The 14,859-nt window shown below is 34.3% G+C and overlaps 1 protein-coding gene across 1 annotated transcript in view; it reads left to right on the forward strand.

Annotated features, from left to right (window-relative positions):
- The window catches only part of SPATA17 (spermatogenesis associated 17), a 193,482-nt gene that overhangs the window by 72,723 nt on the left and 105,900 nt on the right, over nucleotides 1-14,859 (forward strand). The window contains exon 6 of the mRNA XM_060142040.1: nucleotides 6,692-6,815. Within this exon, the coding sequence (XP_059998023.1) occupies nucleotides 6,692-6,815 (124 nt within the window). The remainder of the gene's footprint in view (nucleotides 1-6,691; nucleotides 6,816-14,859) is intronic.

Below are 14,859 nucleotides of genomic sequence, written 5' to 3' on the forward strand. Positions count from 1 at the left end.
AATTTGGGGCATCTGTGCTTTTCAAACAATCTCCACGTAACTTTTAAATTTCTCTGTCAAAATTATGATTTCTATGGACGTATTGGGATGTACATATCCTGTCTCCTTTGTAGTACTTCATAGTGCTTTAGCTAATATGGTGAGATTCATAATTAGATCATTAACTGAATATAATTGCATCGCTTCATGATGTCATACTAGTGAGTAGAATCTAATCACCTTACTTCCTCAACAGAGCTGACAATCTCATTGCTGTAACTAGTGTGCTCCTCAAACTTTAGCAGGCAGGAGATTGACTCAGGGTCCCATCCTCCAGAATTTCGGATTGAGTCGGTCTGGGCCAGAGCCTGAGAATGTGCGTTTCTAGCAGTTCCCCAATGAGGCTGATGCTGCTGTTCAGGGACCACGCTCTGAGAACCACTGTCCTTGGCAAAGAGCCAGAGTCTGGGTTCTACGTCCCCTTCCCAAGGGGGGCTTTCTCAATGTGGCTTCTTCCCTCTTCTAATCAGACCACCAGAAGTGATGAAATGCACTACTGGTCGGCTGAGAAATAGTAAAAAGGAGGCTCGCACCTAGTGTATACCAGATATTAGGCCAAATATTTTGAGAGGGGCACACCTTAACCCTGACCTTCAGGACCTTAGCACATAGTAGGAGGAGTGCTGAAGTGGTGCATGTTTACAGGTATAATTTGTTATAGAAAGTAGGAGTAAAGGATTGTTAGAGTAGGAACAGCTAGAGAGTAATTCTTTTTAAAGGGATCTCGAAGGCTTTTTAGAGGAAAGGGTAGAGATTTCTGGTCTTTATTGTTGTTACTGTCGTTCTGCTGCACTAGAAGATAAAAATTATACACAGTTTTTTTAGTACTATATTTTGAAATGAATAAGAAAATCAAACAAAATGGCAAAATATATAGCTCGCTTCTGAATGGCATAGGCGGCCATCTTAATAATTTTTATTATGGTGAATAAGTATTACGTGAGTCTGCTGAACGAATACTGAGCTGTGAATAATTTAGTCAGTAATATATAGAAGAGAATAATTCCCAAATTGTAATTATGAATTTGGATGTTTTTTATCTTATAAATATTATTTGTTTCTGAAAATAATTTTGAGTGGAGTGCTCTATTTTCTTCAAGAAATAGTTTTTGAAGGTACATTATTTTTCTTCTTTGGCTCAGACCTTGGGCAAAAATCAAGAAACAATTTAAAAGGACAAATTGTGATGAGAGAAAGAAAATGTGCAATGCAAGGAAACATGAATTATTGCGTGATAGCAAGTAATCATTAGCTTTCATCTGGGCTCAGAACTGAGCAGAATCATGTACTTGTTTCTGTAGTCACTTCTCTCAGGTTCCTGTCGTGATTCATATACGCAGACTTCCATATGTATATGGAGACAATAGAGTGAATTCTTTATGACAGTACTCATATCCAATGTAATGGTCCTACTGTCCAGGACTATCTTTGTAAAATCTGTTTATTTATTCATTTAAATAAACATGGATAAAACAGACATAGTCTTTATAGAGTTTGCAATCTAGTGGGTGAGACATACATTAAATAAGCAAATACAGCCATAGAGACATAATTATAAATGTTAAGCTCTATAGAGGAAAAAACAGAATTATGGTATGATGAGTGAGAATAACAGTGGGAGAAAATTCAGCTTGCTGTGAAGGGAGTTCAAGGCAGAAAATACAGTGTTAAGTGAAGGTCCTGAGGTAAACCGTTTCTAGGAAAGGAAATAGGGTCCTTTCTAGGAAAGGAAATAGGGTAAATTGTTTGCTAGGAAATAAATAAAGCCATGCTGACCAAAGCACAGTAGTCACAGGAGGAGTGGTAGGAAGTGAGATGGAGAGATAAACAGGGCCGGTCCTGAAAGGCCTGTGGGTTTTTATTGTTTGTTAGTTTCGTTGTGCTAACTAGCTTTTAAGGATCTTGTCAGTTTCTGTCTCTTTTCATACATTATGATGTTCATTAGCATTCTTTATATACTCAAAAGTAGCAAGTGGAAAATGTGTTAAGAAGAGATGACATGTGTGGCTCAAATGCAAAAGTCTGTCCATTCCAAGGTCACGTGTAGATCCCCAGTTATAATTTTATGATCTGATGATGAAGAAGAGTAGCGATAGTTCATTTAAACTTTTCCAAAACAAAGCAGCTTTTCCCTTTTGAGGACTTTGGGAAAATAGTATGGCTACTACAATATTCAAAGTTACAGAAAAAAAAAAAAGGTCTATCGATATCTAAATAAAATATTAGATTGGGCAAAATGTATGGTATGAGTATAGTATTGTGCTTAAAGGCATGGATTTTGGTGTCAGACCTAGATTCAAATTCTAACTCTGCCACTTTCTAGTTTGAGAGTTTGGGCAGAGATCTCACCTCTGTGAAATGGGTGTGGGTAATATCTGCATCACAGGACTGTGAAAGGATTAAATGAGGTATTGTAGATGTCTTAGCCAGGAAGCTCTTGGAAACAAAATGTAAGTCAGGGATTAAACTGCCAATCCTTTATTTGAGTGGTTCTAGCTCAGGACAGCGAGGGTGAGGGAGAAGGGGGAGTGAAGTGTCAGAGATGGAAACAGACTCTGAGACAGTGATTTGGTTTGTGAGTGTTATTGGGGAGCATTCGGGGAATAACGTCTCTAAGGGAGTGGAAAAGGAAAGCAGAGGGAGGTGATGAGCCTCATCGGAAGTCTCAGCCAGTCTCAGGAAGCTCTGGGCTTTGGATGGGCCTTGAGAGTAGTGCTAGATTGGCACAGAGGCTCTGGGCCTGTGTATTCCTTCAACCACCAGTCATTGGATGCCGAATGGAGGAGAGGGTGACAAAACCTGGGGTGGGGCAGCAGATTTTCTCCAGTGAGATGTAGCTTGAGCTGTCAGCCACCAACAGTCAGGGCAGCTGTATTGGGTGCTTTGGTCCTATAGGGAGGATGTGATAGGATGACCTCCTGCAGCCCTGGACCACTGCTTCACATCACATTCCAGAGTGACACAACCTAGTGGAGCAGGTGTGCATTCTTTTGTTAGCCACATAGGTTTTCTCCCAATCTGCAAGGAGACCTCTCAAAGCAGTATGTGAAAGACAGTAAAAAAGGGAAATTCATTTGCATGAATCTCTTCTGTCTTCTATTTCCCACTGGTCAAGGTTTACCCCATGCTTCCTGCCTCTTAGAAGCCAGATTCCTTGCTCTGCCTTGTGGGAAATCTCATCCGTAAGGTGCACACTAGTGTGGAGAGAGAAAGGAGAAGATCATTGACGGGATTTAAGAAAGCATAAAAGATTCCTATTCAGTTATGTAGATAGAGCATGTAACCTAGTACGCAGCTCACAGGAAACATTCTCTAATGTAGCACCTTACTCTGTGCCAGCCACTACTCTGAGCACTTTACATAGATTAATCTATTCGATCCTCACAATAGCTTGATGAAGAAGATACAAATACTGATAATATATTTGCATTTTACAGATGAGGATATTGAGGCTCAAAGATTAAACAGCCAGTAAGTAGCCCAGCAGAGATTTTATAACCAGGTGTAATTTCAGAGTCTATGTTGTTTAACTGCTCTACTATATTGCCTCCAAGTGGCTATTCTTATTTTTATTATTGTTATCACGATTAGAATATGTAAATATTTTATTATCATTATAGATATCATTAGCAAAATATATTCAAATGTGTAAAGCTTTACATAGTTTCAGTAATTTTTGCCTTTATTTTAAAACTAATATCACAAAATGTTTTGTATATATAAAAACTGGTACAGAAAGTCTGGGGACTTATCCTGGTTTCTCTAACTATATAATAGGAAACAGGATCATAAGATAAAAGAAAATAATCATGGTTCCTTCAATAAAAGTAGCTTCTGCATAGTATTTCTTGTATCAGGATGACTGTAGCCAGGTCTGTGGTTAGAGAATCTGCAAATCTAGGGATTCTAATTCCATTTCTGCCATTAACTGATTTGTTATTCAGAATGGGTCATTTCGTCTCTTTATGTGTTTTCATATTTGTAAAATAGGGTAATTAGTTATACCTATCCCATATATATCACAGGATTTTTTTTGAAGATAGAAATAAGTCAATACACCTGAAATTAAAAAAAATATTCATAACCTGAAACTATTTGGAGAAATTTTTAATTGTTTAAAAAGCATTTTAAAAATTGCTGGATTAAAAAATAGGTAAATTTTATATTTTTGCAGGGAACCCTAGTTACAATGGTTTCCAGCTTTTAATCTTTAATGGGATCATAATTTTTTACTGCATCCTTTACATTGAGCCGTATCTTCATCTAGATTGCTATAACAAAAACCTGTATATCAAAGATAAATATTTATTCAGCTCCTCCTACTTGGTTATTTAACAAAGAATATTTAACATAAGTATAATTGTGGTGTTCAATACAACTGTATACTCTCAAGTAGGGCAATAAATCAGCTAGGAACTTTAGATTGATTTTTTTTCAATAATTGTATGAATTGACTAAATTAATTATTTTTGTGGTTTGAGATTACCCCAGATTAGTTTTTCTAGGGTTTTGTCAAATTTCTTGGATTTATTTGTAGGGCTTCCCAGTTCCTTCTAGATTTACTCTGTGTTTTCTTTATATACTGGAAACTGGCATTCTTTTACACCTCTCTCAGTTCTAACTCTCCTTGTCAAGCTCCCCAAGTACACATTGTTTAAATTTTATGTTTCCATACCCTGAAGATGGACGGTTTTTACTGCTTCAAGTAATTTCCACCCTCATTTTGTATCCAAGTCCTAGTTATTCTTTGTACCTTGCCTGTTCATGTATGTGTTCAATTTTATTGGGCCTTTTTTCTTTCTTATGTAAGATCTCTTCATATTCATTAAATTATTTATAGAACACAAACTTCTTTGTAGATGTGTTGTTTTAATTTTTGTGATTACTCGGAAAATTCCTGTCCTTATCTTTGGAGTAACATAAAATCGGATACCTGTATATCTGAGTAATTATCCTTATAGCGGCAGTTCATTGGTTATTTTAAATTATCTTAAAGACTTATAAGAGGAATTAGAGAAGAGATATTTATTTTTTACATAATATCAAAAGTAAAGGTGAAAATTAATGACGTATTCAGTTCCTTATGTAACATATGATTGTTACTTTTCCTGGTAAAAATTCTCATTTATTCATATGTAACTGCCTTGAAATTTGTACCTAAGGACAAAGAAAGGTCACCAATCCCTGTAACTCCTGGTTCTTTGTCAAAAATGGACACAGTTAATGAGGTTTGTTTGGTACAGAACAAATTCTCAGACACAGATAGAGATCCTTTCAATGGAAACAAATTTGTTTGGCTTTACCAGGTTACTTAGCGATTAATAATAGCCTTGAGATGCAGGTCAGAAAGGTCATTGTACCAGCCTGCCAGCACAATCTAAATGTGCAGCCAGCCCAGCTCTGTGGGTGCAGAAGCCCCCAAAATACTATGCATAAAGTAAAACAGGCTATTTTCTGACTCCTTTTTTCATATTAATAAGCAATTTTCAAGAGAAGGTGGCAAAATGAGGGCCATGCCACTCCAAGTAATTCATTTATTTTGCAATTTAATCTTATGTTGGAAAAATAGCTCTGCTGCAATAGCAGAGCATGGTGATTTTTAAACGTCAGAGTGTTTCATAAGTAACCTTGTATGAAGTATTGTATTAGTAGCCTTTAACAGAAAATTGCGACAAAAATATTTCCAGTCATTGAAGTAGAAATGAGAATCTTTTTTTTTTTTTTTAATTTTTGGAATTCTCCCCTCTACTTTCCCCTGCTATCTTTGAGGTATGTGCCCAGATGCTTTACTTAAAATTTTACTTATAGAACTAGACACTAAGTTACATATCTGTTTTTTAAAAGCATAAAGTACAATTTCAAAACATTTTAGCATGAGTGGTTAAACTTGTTCTATGAAAATAAAGGATTTATTCTTCCATAATTTGATAATATTCTATTTAGCAGGTATTTGTCACAAAGTATATTTTAAGAGGTGATTTTTTGTTTAAATTTTTAAAATACATATACATAAGTGATGAAATTTTCATTATTTTAATGGAATTTATTACACTTAGAAAGTTGTGAACTTATGCACCCAATTTGGCTTTTATTCTAATTATTGATATAATTGAACAAAATGTCAACCTTTCAAGTACAGGATAATATATGTAATCTTGTTGATATTATTTAAACTGTTTAACTGAAGTAAACTTAGAATAAATTAAGTATATGTGTAAAAACCCATCACACTTTTTAAATTAGCCTGTTAGTGTGTAAAGTAAACAATGAGAACTTGGTAAATACCAAATTTAAAGGAAATCAATAGCCCAGATGTTTTCTTAGGATATTTAACTAAGTCCAAAATAGCCAAAGAAAATGATAGCATAGTAATTAACTTACTTTGCATTTGATACAGTTCCTCAGCTATTGAACTGATTATAATATGTAGATACTTGATTTTCAAAATTTCACCACTGAAAAATCACTTAAATGCTTTTTAAAGATTGCAAAGATTCCCCTAGAATGTGCCAGTAAGTTCGATTCCACCACTGATTTTGATGGATGTGGACAATGGTTACCCCTCAAAAAATTACTTGATTCTCATCAGTGAAAGAATTAAAAGGTTAGCAGATTTTTCGTATCATGAATAACCGCAAACTGATTCCTGCAGGAAGGCTCTGGAGGAGTTTGCAGAGATGAAAGAAAGGGAAGAGAAGAAGGCCGACCTGGAAAGGGAGGAGAAGAAAAGAGATTACCAAGCCCGAAAGATGCATTACCTCCTCAGCACAAAGCAGGTTGGTCTACCTGTCCCTGACAGCTCGCGGAAGCCACTTGGGCACCCAGCCTGACAGAGATAAACTAGCAGGCTGAATGGGACATGACTTGTTGAAAAGATACCACAAAGACACTACTTCGAGTTCAATTCCGTGCTGCTGTGTAGGTGCACGCAGGCACCCCGGCTGGTCTGACAGCAGCTTCATAGAGGCAGCCGGGCGAGGCTGGCAGAAAGGTCCAAGTCAGCACTGCGATCCGCCACGAAGGGCATAACCTTCCTTTCCAAATCCAGCCTGAGTGGCTTATCGTTGTGTTGTGAATTGATCAAGAACTAAGAAGTTATTAAGCCGAGGTCACTTTCATGTTTTCTCTGTTAATTGAGTGAATGTTGAGATTAAAGCCATTCTTGCATCCTTTCTATTCTATTAATCTAATAAATTCCGAGGCAAGTTTTCATGTATAGCTTTTAAACATACTGCTTGAGCAGTTGCATCTTCGTATAGAAATATAAGTGTGGGATTTGGAATACTTAGAAATTTCTTTTCTGATACGTGGGAAGATTTTACTGCTTCAGATCTCGTCATGGTTGCTAAGAAAAAAAAAAACTTGCATGTCGAATATTCTGCTCACAAAGAAATACGATTAAAAAAAAGCATGAAAAAAAAAGCGTGAATTTGGGGGATGAGATGTGTTTTGTTACTTGAGCTTGAGGCTAGAAACTAGCAATTTCTTGGTTTTTATTCTTTCTCCTAGACTTCAAGTCCAGTCTTAGAGTTCTAGCTGAGTCGCATATGCAGATGTCTTCCGACAGGGAGGGACAAGTGAAGTCCCAGTGGGAGAGGGTGAGAGCTGAGACTGAATGTCTTCCTTAGAGGCATCCAAAGTTGAAACCATATTAAGTACTGGGCTGGCCATGTAAGTTTGGAAAACAGGCCTCCTGTACCTCTAGCTTCTGTTTGGTAGTTGAAATGACAATAATGATGACTATCGTAATATTTACTTGGATTTGGGTAGCTGAATTGTCTTTATTTAACAGGCAAGGAAACTGAAACTCAGATAATTATGTGACTGGTCATAGGCACAAAACTACTAGTAATAGCTCTGGTATTCAAACTGAGGTCTTTCAACTCTAAATATGCTTAGGTAATAATTTAAAGAGAGTTTTAAAAATAAAAGGTAAAAGTATTTTCACTTTTTATTATAAAATCCATAACAATGTAAATGTTTTAGCCGTTTGATTAGTGGGCTACATTTTAAAGATATAGAATTACAGATCAAGGATTCTTTTTAGCAAAACATTTTTTTCAAACTTTAGTTACTAGTAATTTCAATTTTGATGAAACTAAGGGGGGCTATAAATATATCCTGTAATTCTTTAAACCTAGTAATAATTCTTGGGGACAGTGTTTTCTATGATAACTTTGAACTCTCTTTATACTTTGAAACTTAATCTGAGTTCTAATTGTGTGGTTCATACTTAGGATTGGTAGTGTGATAGAGAAAGCAACCTTAAAAATGGTGAAATCAGATTTAACTGAAACATCTGTTAATTCTGTTTTATCCAGGGTTATTTAGTTATTGGGTGTATAGTGGAATAATTTAGAAAGACCATAAAAACTTGGATGTTTTACTATAAAAATAATAGCACATATCCACAGAGTGCTTACCATGTGTCAGGGAGTATGATAGATATTTTATATACATTATTTTTTAAAGTATTTTGATTTCATTTCGGTTTTTCATTTAAGTGCCTGGTTTAACAAATTATTTCACAAACCTGACCATGTGACTTGGCTCATGGACCTTAACAAATATTCAAGCAATATTACCATTATGTTTTAGGTATGTTTGTATTAACAATGCAAGCTGTCAGTGCAGTATCTCATTTTTCTCCTGTTTATCCCATGTTGGCTGCTAGTAATATCAGTGTATTTAAATTTTAGTTTAGTGATCACTTGTCCCCAGAACTTCCTGGCATCCAATAAAATGTTTCTTTTTTGAGGCGCTATGGTACAGTAGAAAGAGTGTGAACATTTACATCAGTCAGAGCTAAGTTGGCATGCAAGCTCTCTCACTTAGGGTAAGGTATTAGGAGATTACCTAGAATTGTCTGAGCCTCTGTTTCACTCTGCACCTTGAGAGAACATTGTGAGGACTAAATGTAATGTATTTAAAATATTGCCAGGCCCTTAGAGAACATTCAGTAAATGATAACAATCATATTATTAGAATTTAACCTGTCAAGGATAAACTAAGATTCTACACTTTCGTGTTCTTCAATTTGTCTTAGCTGTTGGAAGCATTCATTTTCTCATTTCCTTTCTTTGCTTTTCTTTAGTTATTAAAGAAAATTAGTTAGAAATCTTCATAATGGTGTTGCCTACCCTACATTTCACACCTGGCTTCACAGACCTGAGGGCAATACAGAGGAAATGATGTTTTTAAATCACCTCCCTTGAAGAGGAATATTATTAAAATGTCAGGGGTTTTCATTAGAATCTTGCAAGTTGGTGTATTTTGTCACAGTGGTCTTTAATATTCGATCACAATTAACTAGAGATAAAAGGGACAGCCCTTTGAAACTCTGGGCACACTTTTGTTCCTGAGGGAGGCTTTCTTTTTCCTTTCTTTCTTTTCTCCCTCCCTCCCTTCCATCCTTCCTCCCTCCCTTCCTTCCTTCCTTCCTTCCTTCCTTTTCTTTCTTTCATGATAAAGTAGAATAGAGGCACCATCCTGGTCTCATCTGTTTACTTTGGTCAGGGGATTGCTTGTACTAACAGGATGGTACTGGAAATTTTAAATGTTTTGTTCCTTATATCCACCAGATTTGCTTTACTTAGCTTTAAATTAGTGCTTTTCATCATGAAATTAAAAAGTTGAATTTTAAAACTGATATTATAGGTACAATTATAAATCAACTTCACCTACACAAAAATATGCAACACTGATATTTACTAAATAGAGTGAATATAAATCTTAACTTTAAAATTCATCAGTTAATTACTCCAAATAACATATTTTTGAGTACCTACAATCTTTCTGCTACTGTGCTAGGACTAGGATCAGGTCATACAAATGTATATTATGCTCCTTAACCACAAGAAGCATTCCATCTAATTTCAGTCTAATGCCAGACAATTTTTGGGGGGGCTGGAAGGAAATTGCCAACTTTCTGTTACAGCTTATATAGACAGTCTCACTGAAATTAACAACCTATATTTATGGTTTTGCTGATTCCATTTACTATTTTATTTTAATAAAAACCTTTAAATACTTTTCCAAACCTAAGCAAGAATCAGAGAAATAAAGATACATATTTCATTTCGAGTATTGTTAATGATTTTTTCAGAATGACTTGGCTATTGAGAAGAAATGAAGCTGCAGTTTTAAAAATATTCTTAAGTCATATGTTTATAGATTAATGGCATTGCTTGATTTTAGAGCTTTGTTTTCAAATTATATTAAATACACATTTAAGTACAAAATAAATGCAAAATATGAATTGATTTATATTGAAAGGCTTGTGTAAGTTTTAACTCTCAATTTGTGCAGATATTTTAAAATTTACTGAAAAACTATTCAAACCTAAGTAATTTTTATAAGAAGTAGATGAGGATGAGAAAAGTTTTCTTGAGCTGCTTAAACGGAATAATTCTAACAGCATTGATAGACAGGAGAAAAACACTATTTTATTGGTGATCTCAATAATTTAGGAATGATGTTAATGTAGTTTCTAGAATACTAATTTTCATATTAAATTTTCATAGTTCTAATATAGCTTAATTTAGATGAGTTGAAATAAAACATTAATTCAGACAAATAAATGCATAAGAAAAGGTGAAGAATTTTGTAAGCTAAAATTGTGAATATGTGAATTCATATACAGATAATAAATGAAGTCATGTGTTTTTTAATGTATTAATTTTAGGATGATTATGCTGATATACTGACATACTGACAGCATAGTTTTAAAGTCAGTTTTAAGCCTTTTTTTAGTATAAATCTAATGTACATCTTAAAATCTATTACTAATTTTTAGTGATAATAATTATCTCATTTTTATGCAAGCAAATGTATTAGCATTAATAGGAATTACACAAGTAAATAACTAATATTGCAATGAGTGAATTAATAGACCCCTCAGGGTTTTATTAATTAAAAAGTTCAAGTCATATTAAAGCACCTTTTGTTTATGTTTATTTCAATCAGAAAGCTGAACATGGTAACTTATTTGCATAAATAATCAATCACCATTTACTAATAGTAATAAGGTTAATTTGTTGCTACAGACATAATAGGATTAGTCAATTATATTTCCCAGAAAATACTATTTGTTATGCACCCCATCACCTGTAAAACAGGATTGGTTTAGCGCCCTTATTAAATGAACACTTCAAAAAGTCTCTGTCCCTGTAAAAGTTTTGTGAAAACAAAGCTAATTTTAGTTGATTTGAATAAGTAAAATGCAAACTCTGCTTCCATTCATAAATTTAATTTATCTTTCTGCAAAGATTGATTATTTAATAGTTATTTATTTTGATTCAGTAACCAGTCAAACTAAATCTAACACATATAGGACATATTCCCTTTGAAAAAAATATCATTTGCAGATTTGTTTTATTCCAAATAAACAGACTTTCATTCCCTCGTCCTTGTTCTTGGGTAGTAAATTATGTTGTCTGCTCCACCTACTGGCAGATATATGCAAAGGCCTATTGTTGGATTCATTAAAAGATACTGCCTCTGAAATGTTGCCAGAATTTTTAAGTATCCTTCTGGAGATCAGCAAAGTTGCAGACACAAACGTAAAACTCAAGATCTATTCAGAAAAATTAATATTTAGAAATATAGGTTATTATATAAAATTATACACATTAATAATTTCCTGATTAGTGAAAATGTTACCCTGTTTTTTTACATTTTAATATGTCAATAAAAAGGATAAATAAATATAAGATATACTTATAACTCAGTATATTAAAACTATGTACATTTTATTTTAGTTATGGGATTTAATAGTTTATACATATTCAAATTAAAACTAAAATGAAAAATTATATAGTTAATTAAAATACATATTTTGTGGAAATATTTTTCATGTCATCTTTATATAATAGATTTTTAATGTTTTTCCTTTAGTGGGTAGTTAAAATTTTCTTATCAACTCTGAGATAACAACTTTCAGTTATTTATGATTCTTTAAAAAGGCTCCATACTCTGATTAATATTGACAAAACTTTATTTTTTAGAGAAACAAATGGCTTCAGCTACTTTGTTTTGAAAATTATATGAAATCCCATTTGTATACAGAAGGAAAATCCCTTCATTTAAAAAAGTAAATTTGATATACCAAAAATTAAGTGGTAGTCTGTTGGTATGGACAACATCTTTACAAGATAAATCTTATAAGACGAAAAAATGCAAAAATTAAGAAGTATAGTAAGTCCTCCAAATCATTTATTGCTTTCAACTCTATCTTTCCAGTATCATAAGTGGGAAGTTCCTATGCCTTACATATATTAAGTACTTAATATGTGATTGCTCACTTTTAATTTGAGGTGCTGCAGTAACAGAAGAACTGCAGCCTTTCAGGGTGCACCTGCCTCTGTGTGTTTGTGTGTGTGTGTGATGTGTCTTCGTATATATGGTGTATTTGGAAAGTATCTTTGCGGAGTCTTCTCATAAGGCATTGTCCTTAGGCAATGGTGTACCACAGCAATGGTTGGGAAACTCAAGTGTGATATTAAAACATACCCCTATAAAGACTCTCTTCGGTTCATTTTAGACCTCTTGATCATTATCAAACCACTTCTTTCACTTCAAAACATTAATTTTGTTCCTTCCTAGTTTCTAGGATGATCTCTCTCTCTCTCTCTCTCTATCTCTAGGTTTATCACCATCCAGTTATCCTTCTTGAAAGCACCAGGATTCTGATTATGTACTGCTCCTTGAGTTACCTGCAATTCATTGAACTCTCTTTTTATGCTTTCTCTGAAATGGTTTAGTATTATAAGAAACTGATTCTAAGTGAGTTCATGTACAAAGATGGAGAAAAACTAGGGCCTGCATATAAATGAGTGAAACAAGCCAGAACATAATGTAGATTTCTATGGTGCGCTCCTGTGAATAGCACAAAGCACTTTTATTTTATTTATCCCCACAATATTCTATAAAGTAGCAGTTATCTTTCTGGTGACTAAAATTCTATTGTTTGGTACTCATTTTTCCTCTGGACACTTGGAAGATTTATTCTTTCAGGAAGATTATGTAGTGAATAAAGTTCTGACCTATGATCTTTGGATCCGTAGTTTAAGAGGCAGGTCCTGAAGTTTGGTCATTTGTTCTTGGTCCCAAGTGAACTATCCATATCACATAATCATCACATAATTTGTTACTATTGGCATTCTCTGTTCAGAAAAGGCCAAGGACTGAACTACCATGGAGAATGAATTAGCTATTAACTTTTACATTTTATTTCTTTCCTCTTTAACATTATAGTTTTTATTATCCTGTAATATATGAAAGGGATAAAATTATCCATTATCAGTATTCTTTGAAGAGACAGATGAAGTGGTTAAAGAAAATATCTTGTGTCCCCAAAATGAATCCCTTTTCCACACTTCTCTCATTGCCATCATTTAACCATCATGCATCAAAGAAATAGAGGGAAAAATGCAGACAGAGGCAAAAATAAAATCAAAATTAATTAAAAGAGAGACCACTTAAGTAGAAAAGTGCCTAGCTACTTTTCTTATTTATATTTTTCTTTTCAATATACTAAATTTTAAAAGTTATTTAAAATTTTTTTTCTTTAGCCAGCACACTGTAAATCTCTCCTATACATGTGACCTGGGGCCGATTCATGTGTTGTGGGGCTTGAAGCTTATACAATTTGGGGATCCACCTTTAAGAAGATAGCATACAAAGTTACAAATACAAGAAAAGGAATATTTTTTATAATGAGCAAAATTATTTCAGAGAGGGCAGACAGCAGAAGCAAGAGGAACTACAATTCTGCAGGCTGTGGAAGGAAAATCACATTCACAGAAAGACAGACAAAATGAAAAGGCAGAGGACTATGTACCAGATGAAGGAACAAGATAAAACCCCAGAAAAACAACTAAATGAAGTGGAGATAGGCAACCTTCCAGAAAAAGAATTCTGAATAATGATAGTGAAGATGATCCAGGACCTCGGAAAAAGAATGGAGGCAAAGATCAAGAAGATGCAAGAAATATGGAACAAAGACACAGAACAATTACAGAACAAACACCTAGAAGAATTAAAGAACAAACAAACAGAGATGAACAGTACAATAACTGAAATGAAAACTACACTAGAAGGAATCAATAGCAGAATAACTGAGGCAGAAGAACAGATAAGTGACCTGGGAGAAAGAATGGTGGAATTCACTGCCACGAACAGAATAAAGAAAAAAGAATGAAAAGAAATGAAGACAGCCTAAGAGACCTCTGAGACAACATTAAACGCAACAACATTCACATTATAGGGGTCCCAGAAGGAGAAGAGAGAGAGAAAGTACCTGAGAAAATACTTTCAGAGATTATAGTTGAAAACTTCCCTAACATGGGAAAGGAAATAGCCACCCAAGTCTGGGAAGTACAGAGAGTCCAAGGCAGGATAAATCCAAGGAGAAACATGCCAAGACACATAGTCATCAAACTGACAAAAATTAAAGACAAAGAAAAATTGAAAGCAACAAGGGAAAAATGACAAATAACATACAAGGGAACTCCCATAAGGTTAACAGCTGATTTCTCAGCAGAGACTCTACAAGCCACAAGGGAGTGACATGACATATTTAAAGTGATGAAAGGCAAAAACCTACAACCAAGATTACTCTACCCAGCAAGGATCTCATTCAGATTGGATGGAGAAATCAAAAGCTTTAAAGACAAGCAAAAGCTAAGAGAATTCAGCACCACCAAACCAGCTCTACAACAAATGCTAAAGGAACTTCTCTAAGTGGGAAACACAAGAGAAGAAAAGGACCTACAAAAACAAACCCAAAACAATTAAGAAAATGGTCATAGGAACATACAT

Source organism: Lagenorhynchus albirostris, chromosome 2, assembly GCF_949774975.1.
Source record: "Lagenorhynchus albirostris chromosome 2, mLagAlb1.1, whole genome shotgun sequence".
Lineage (NCBI taxonomy): Eukaryota > Metazoa > Chordata > Mammalia > Artiodactyla > Delphinidae > Lagenorhynchus > Lagenorhynchus albirostris.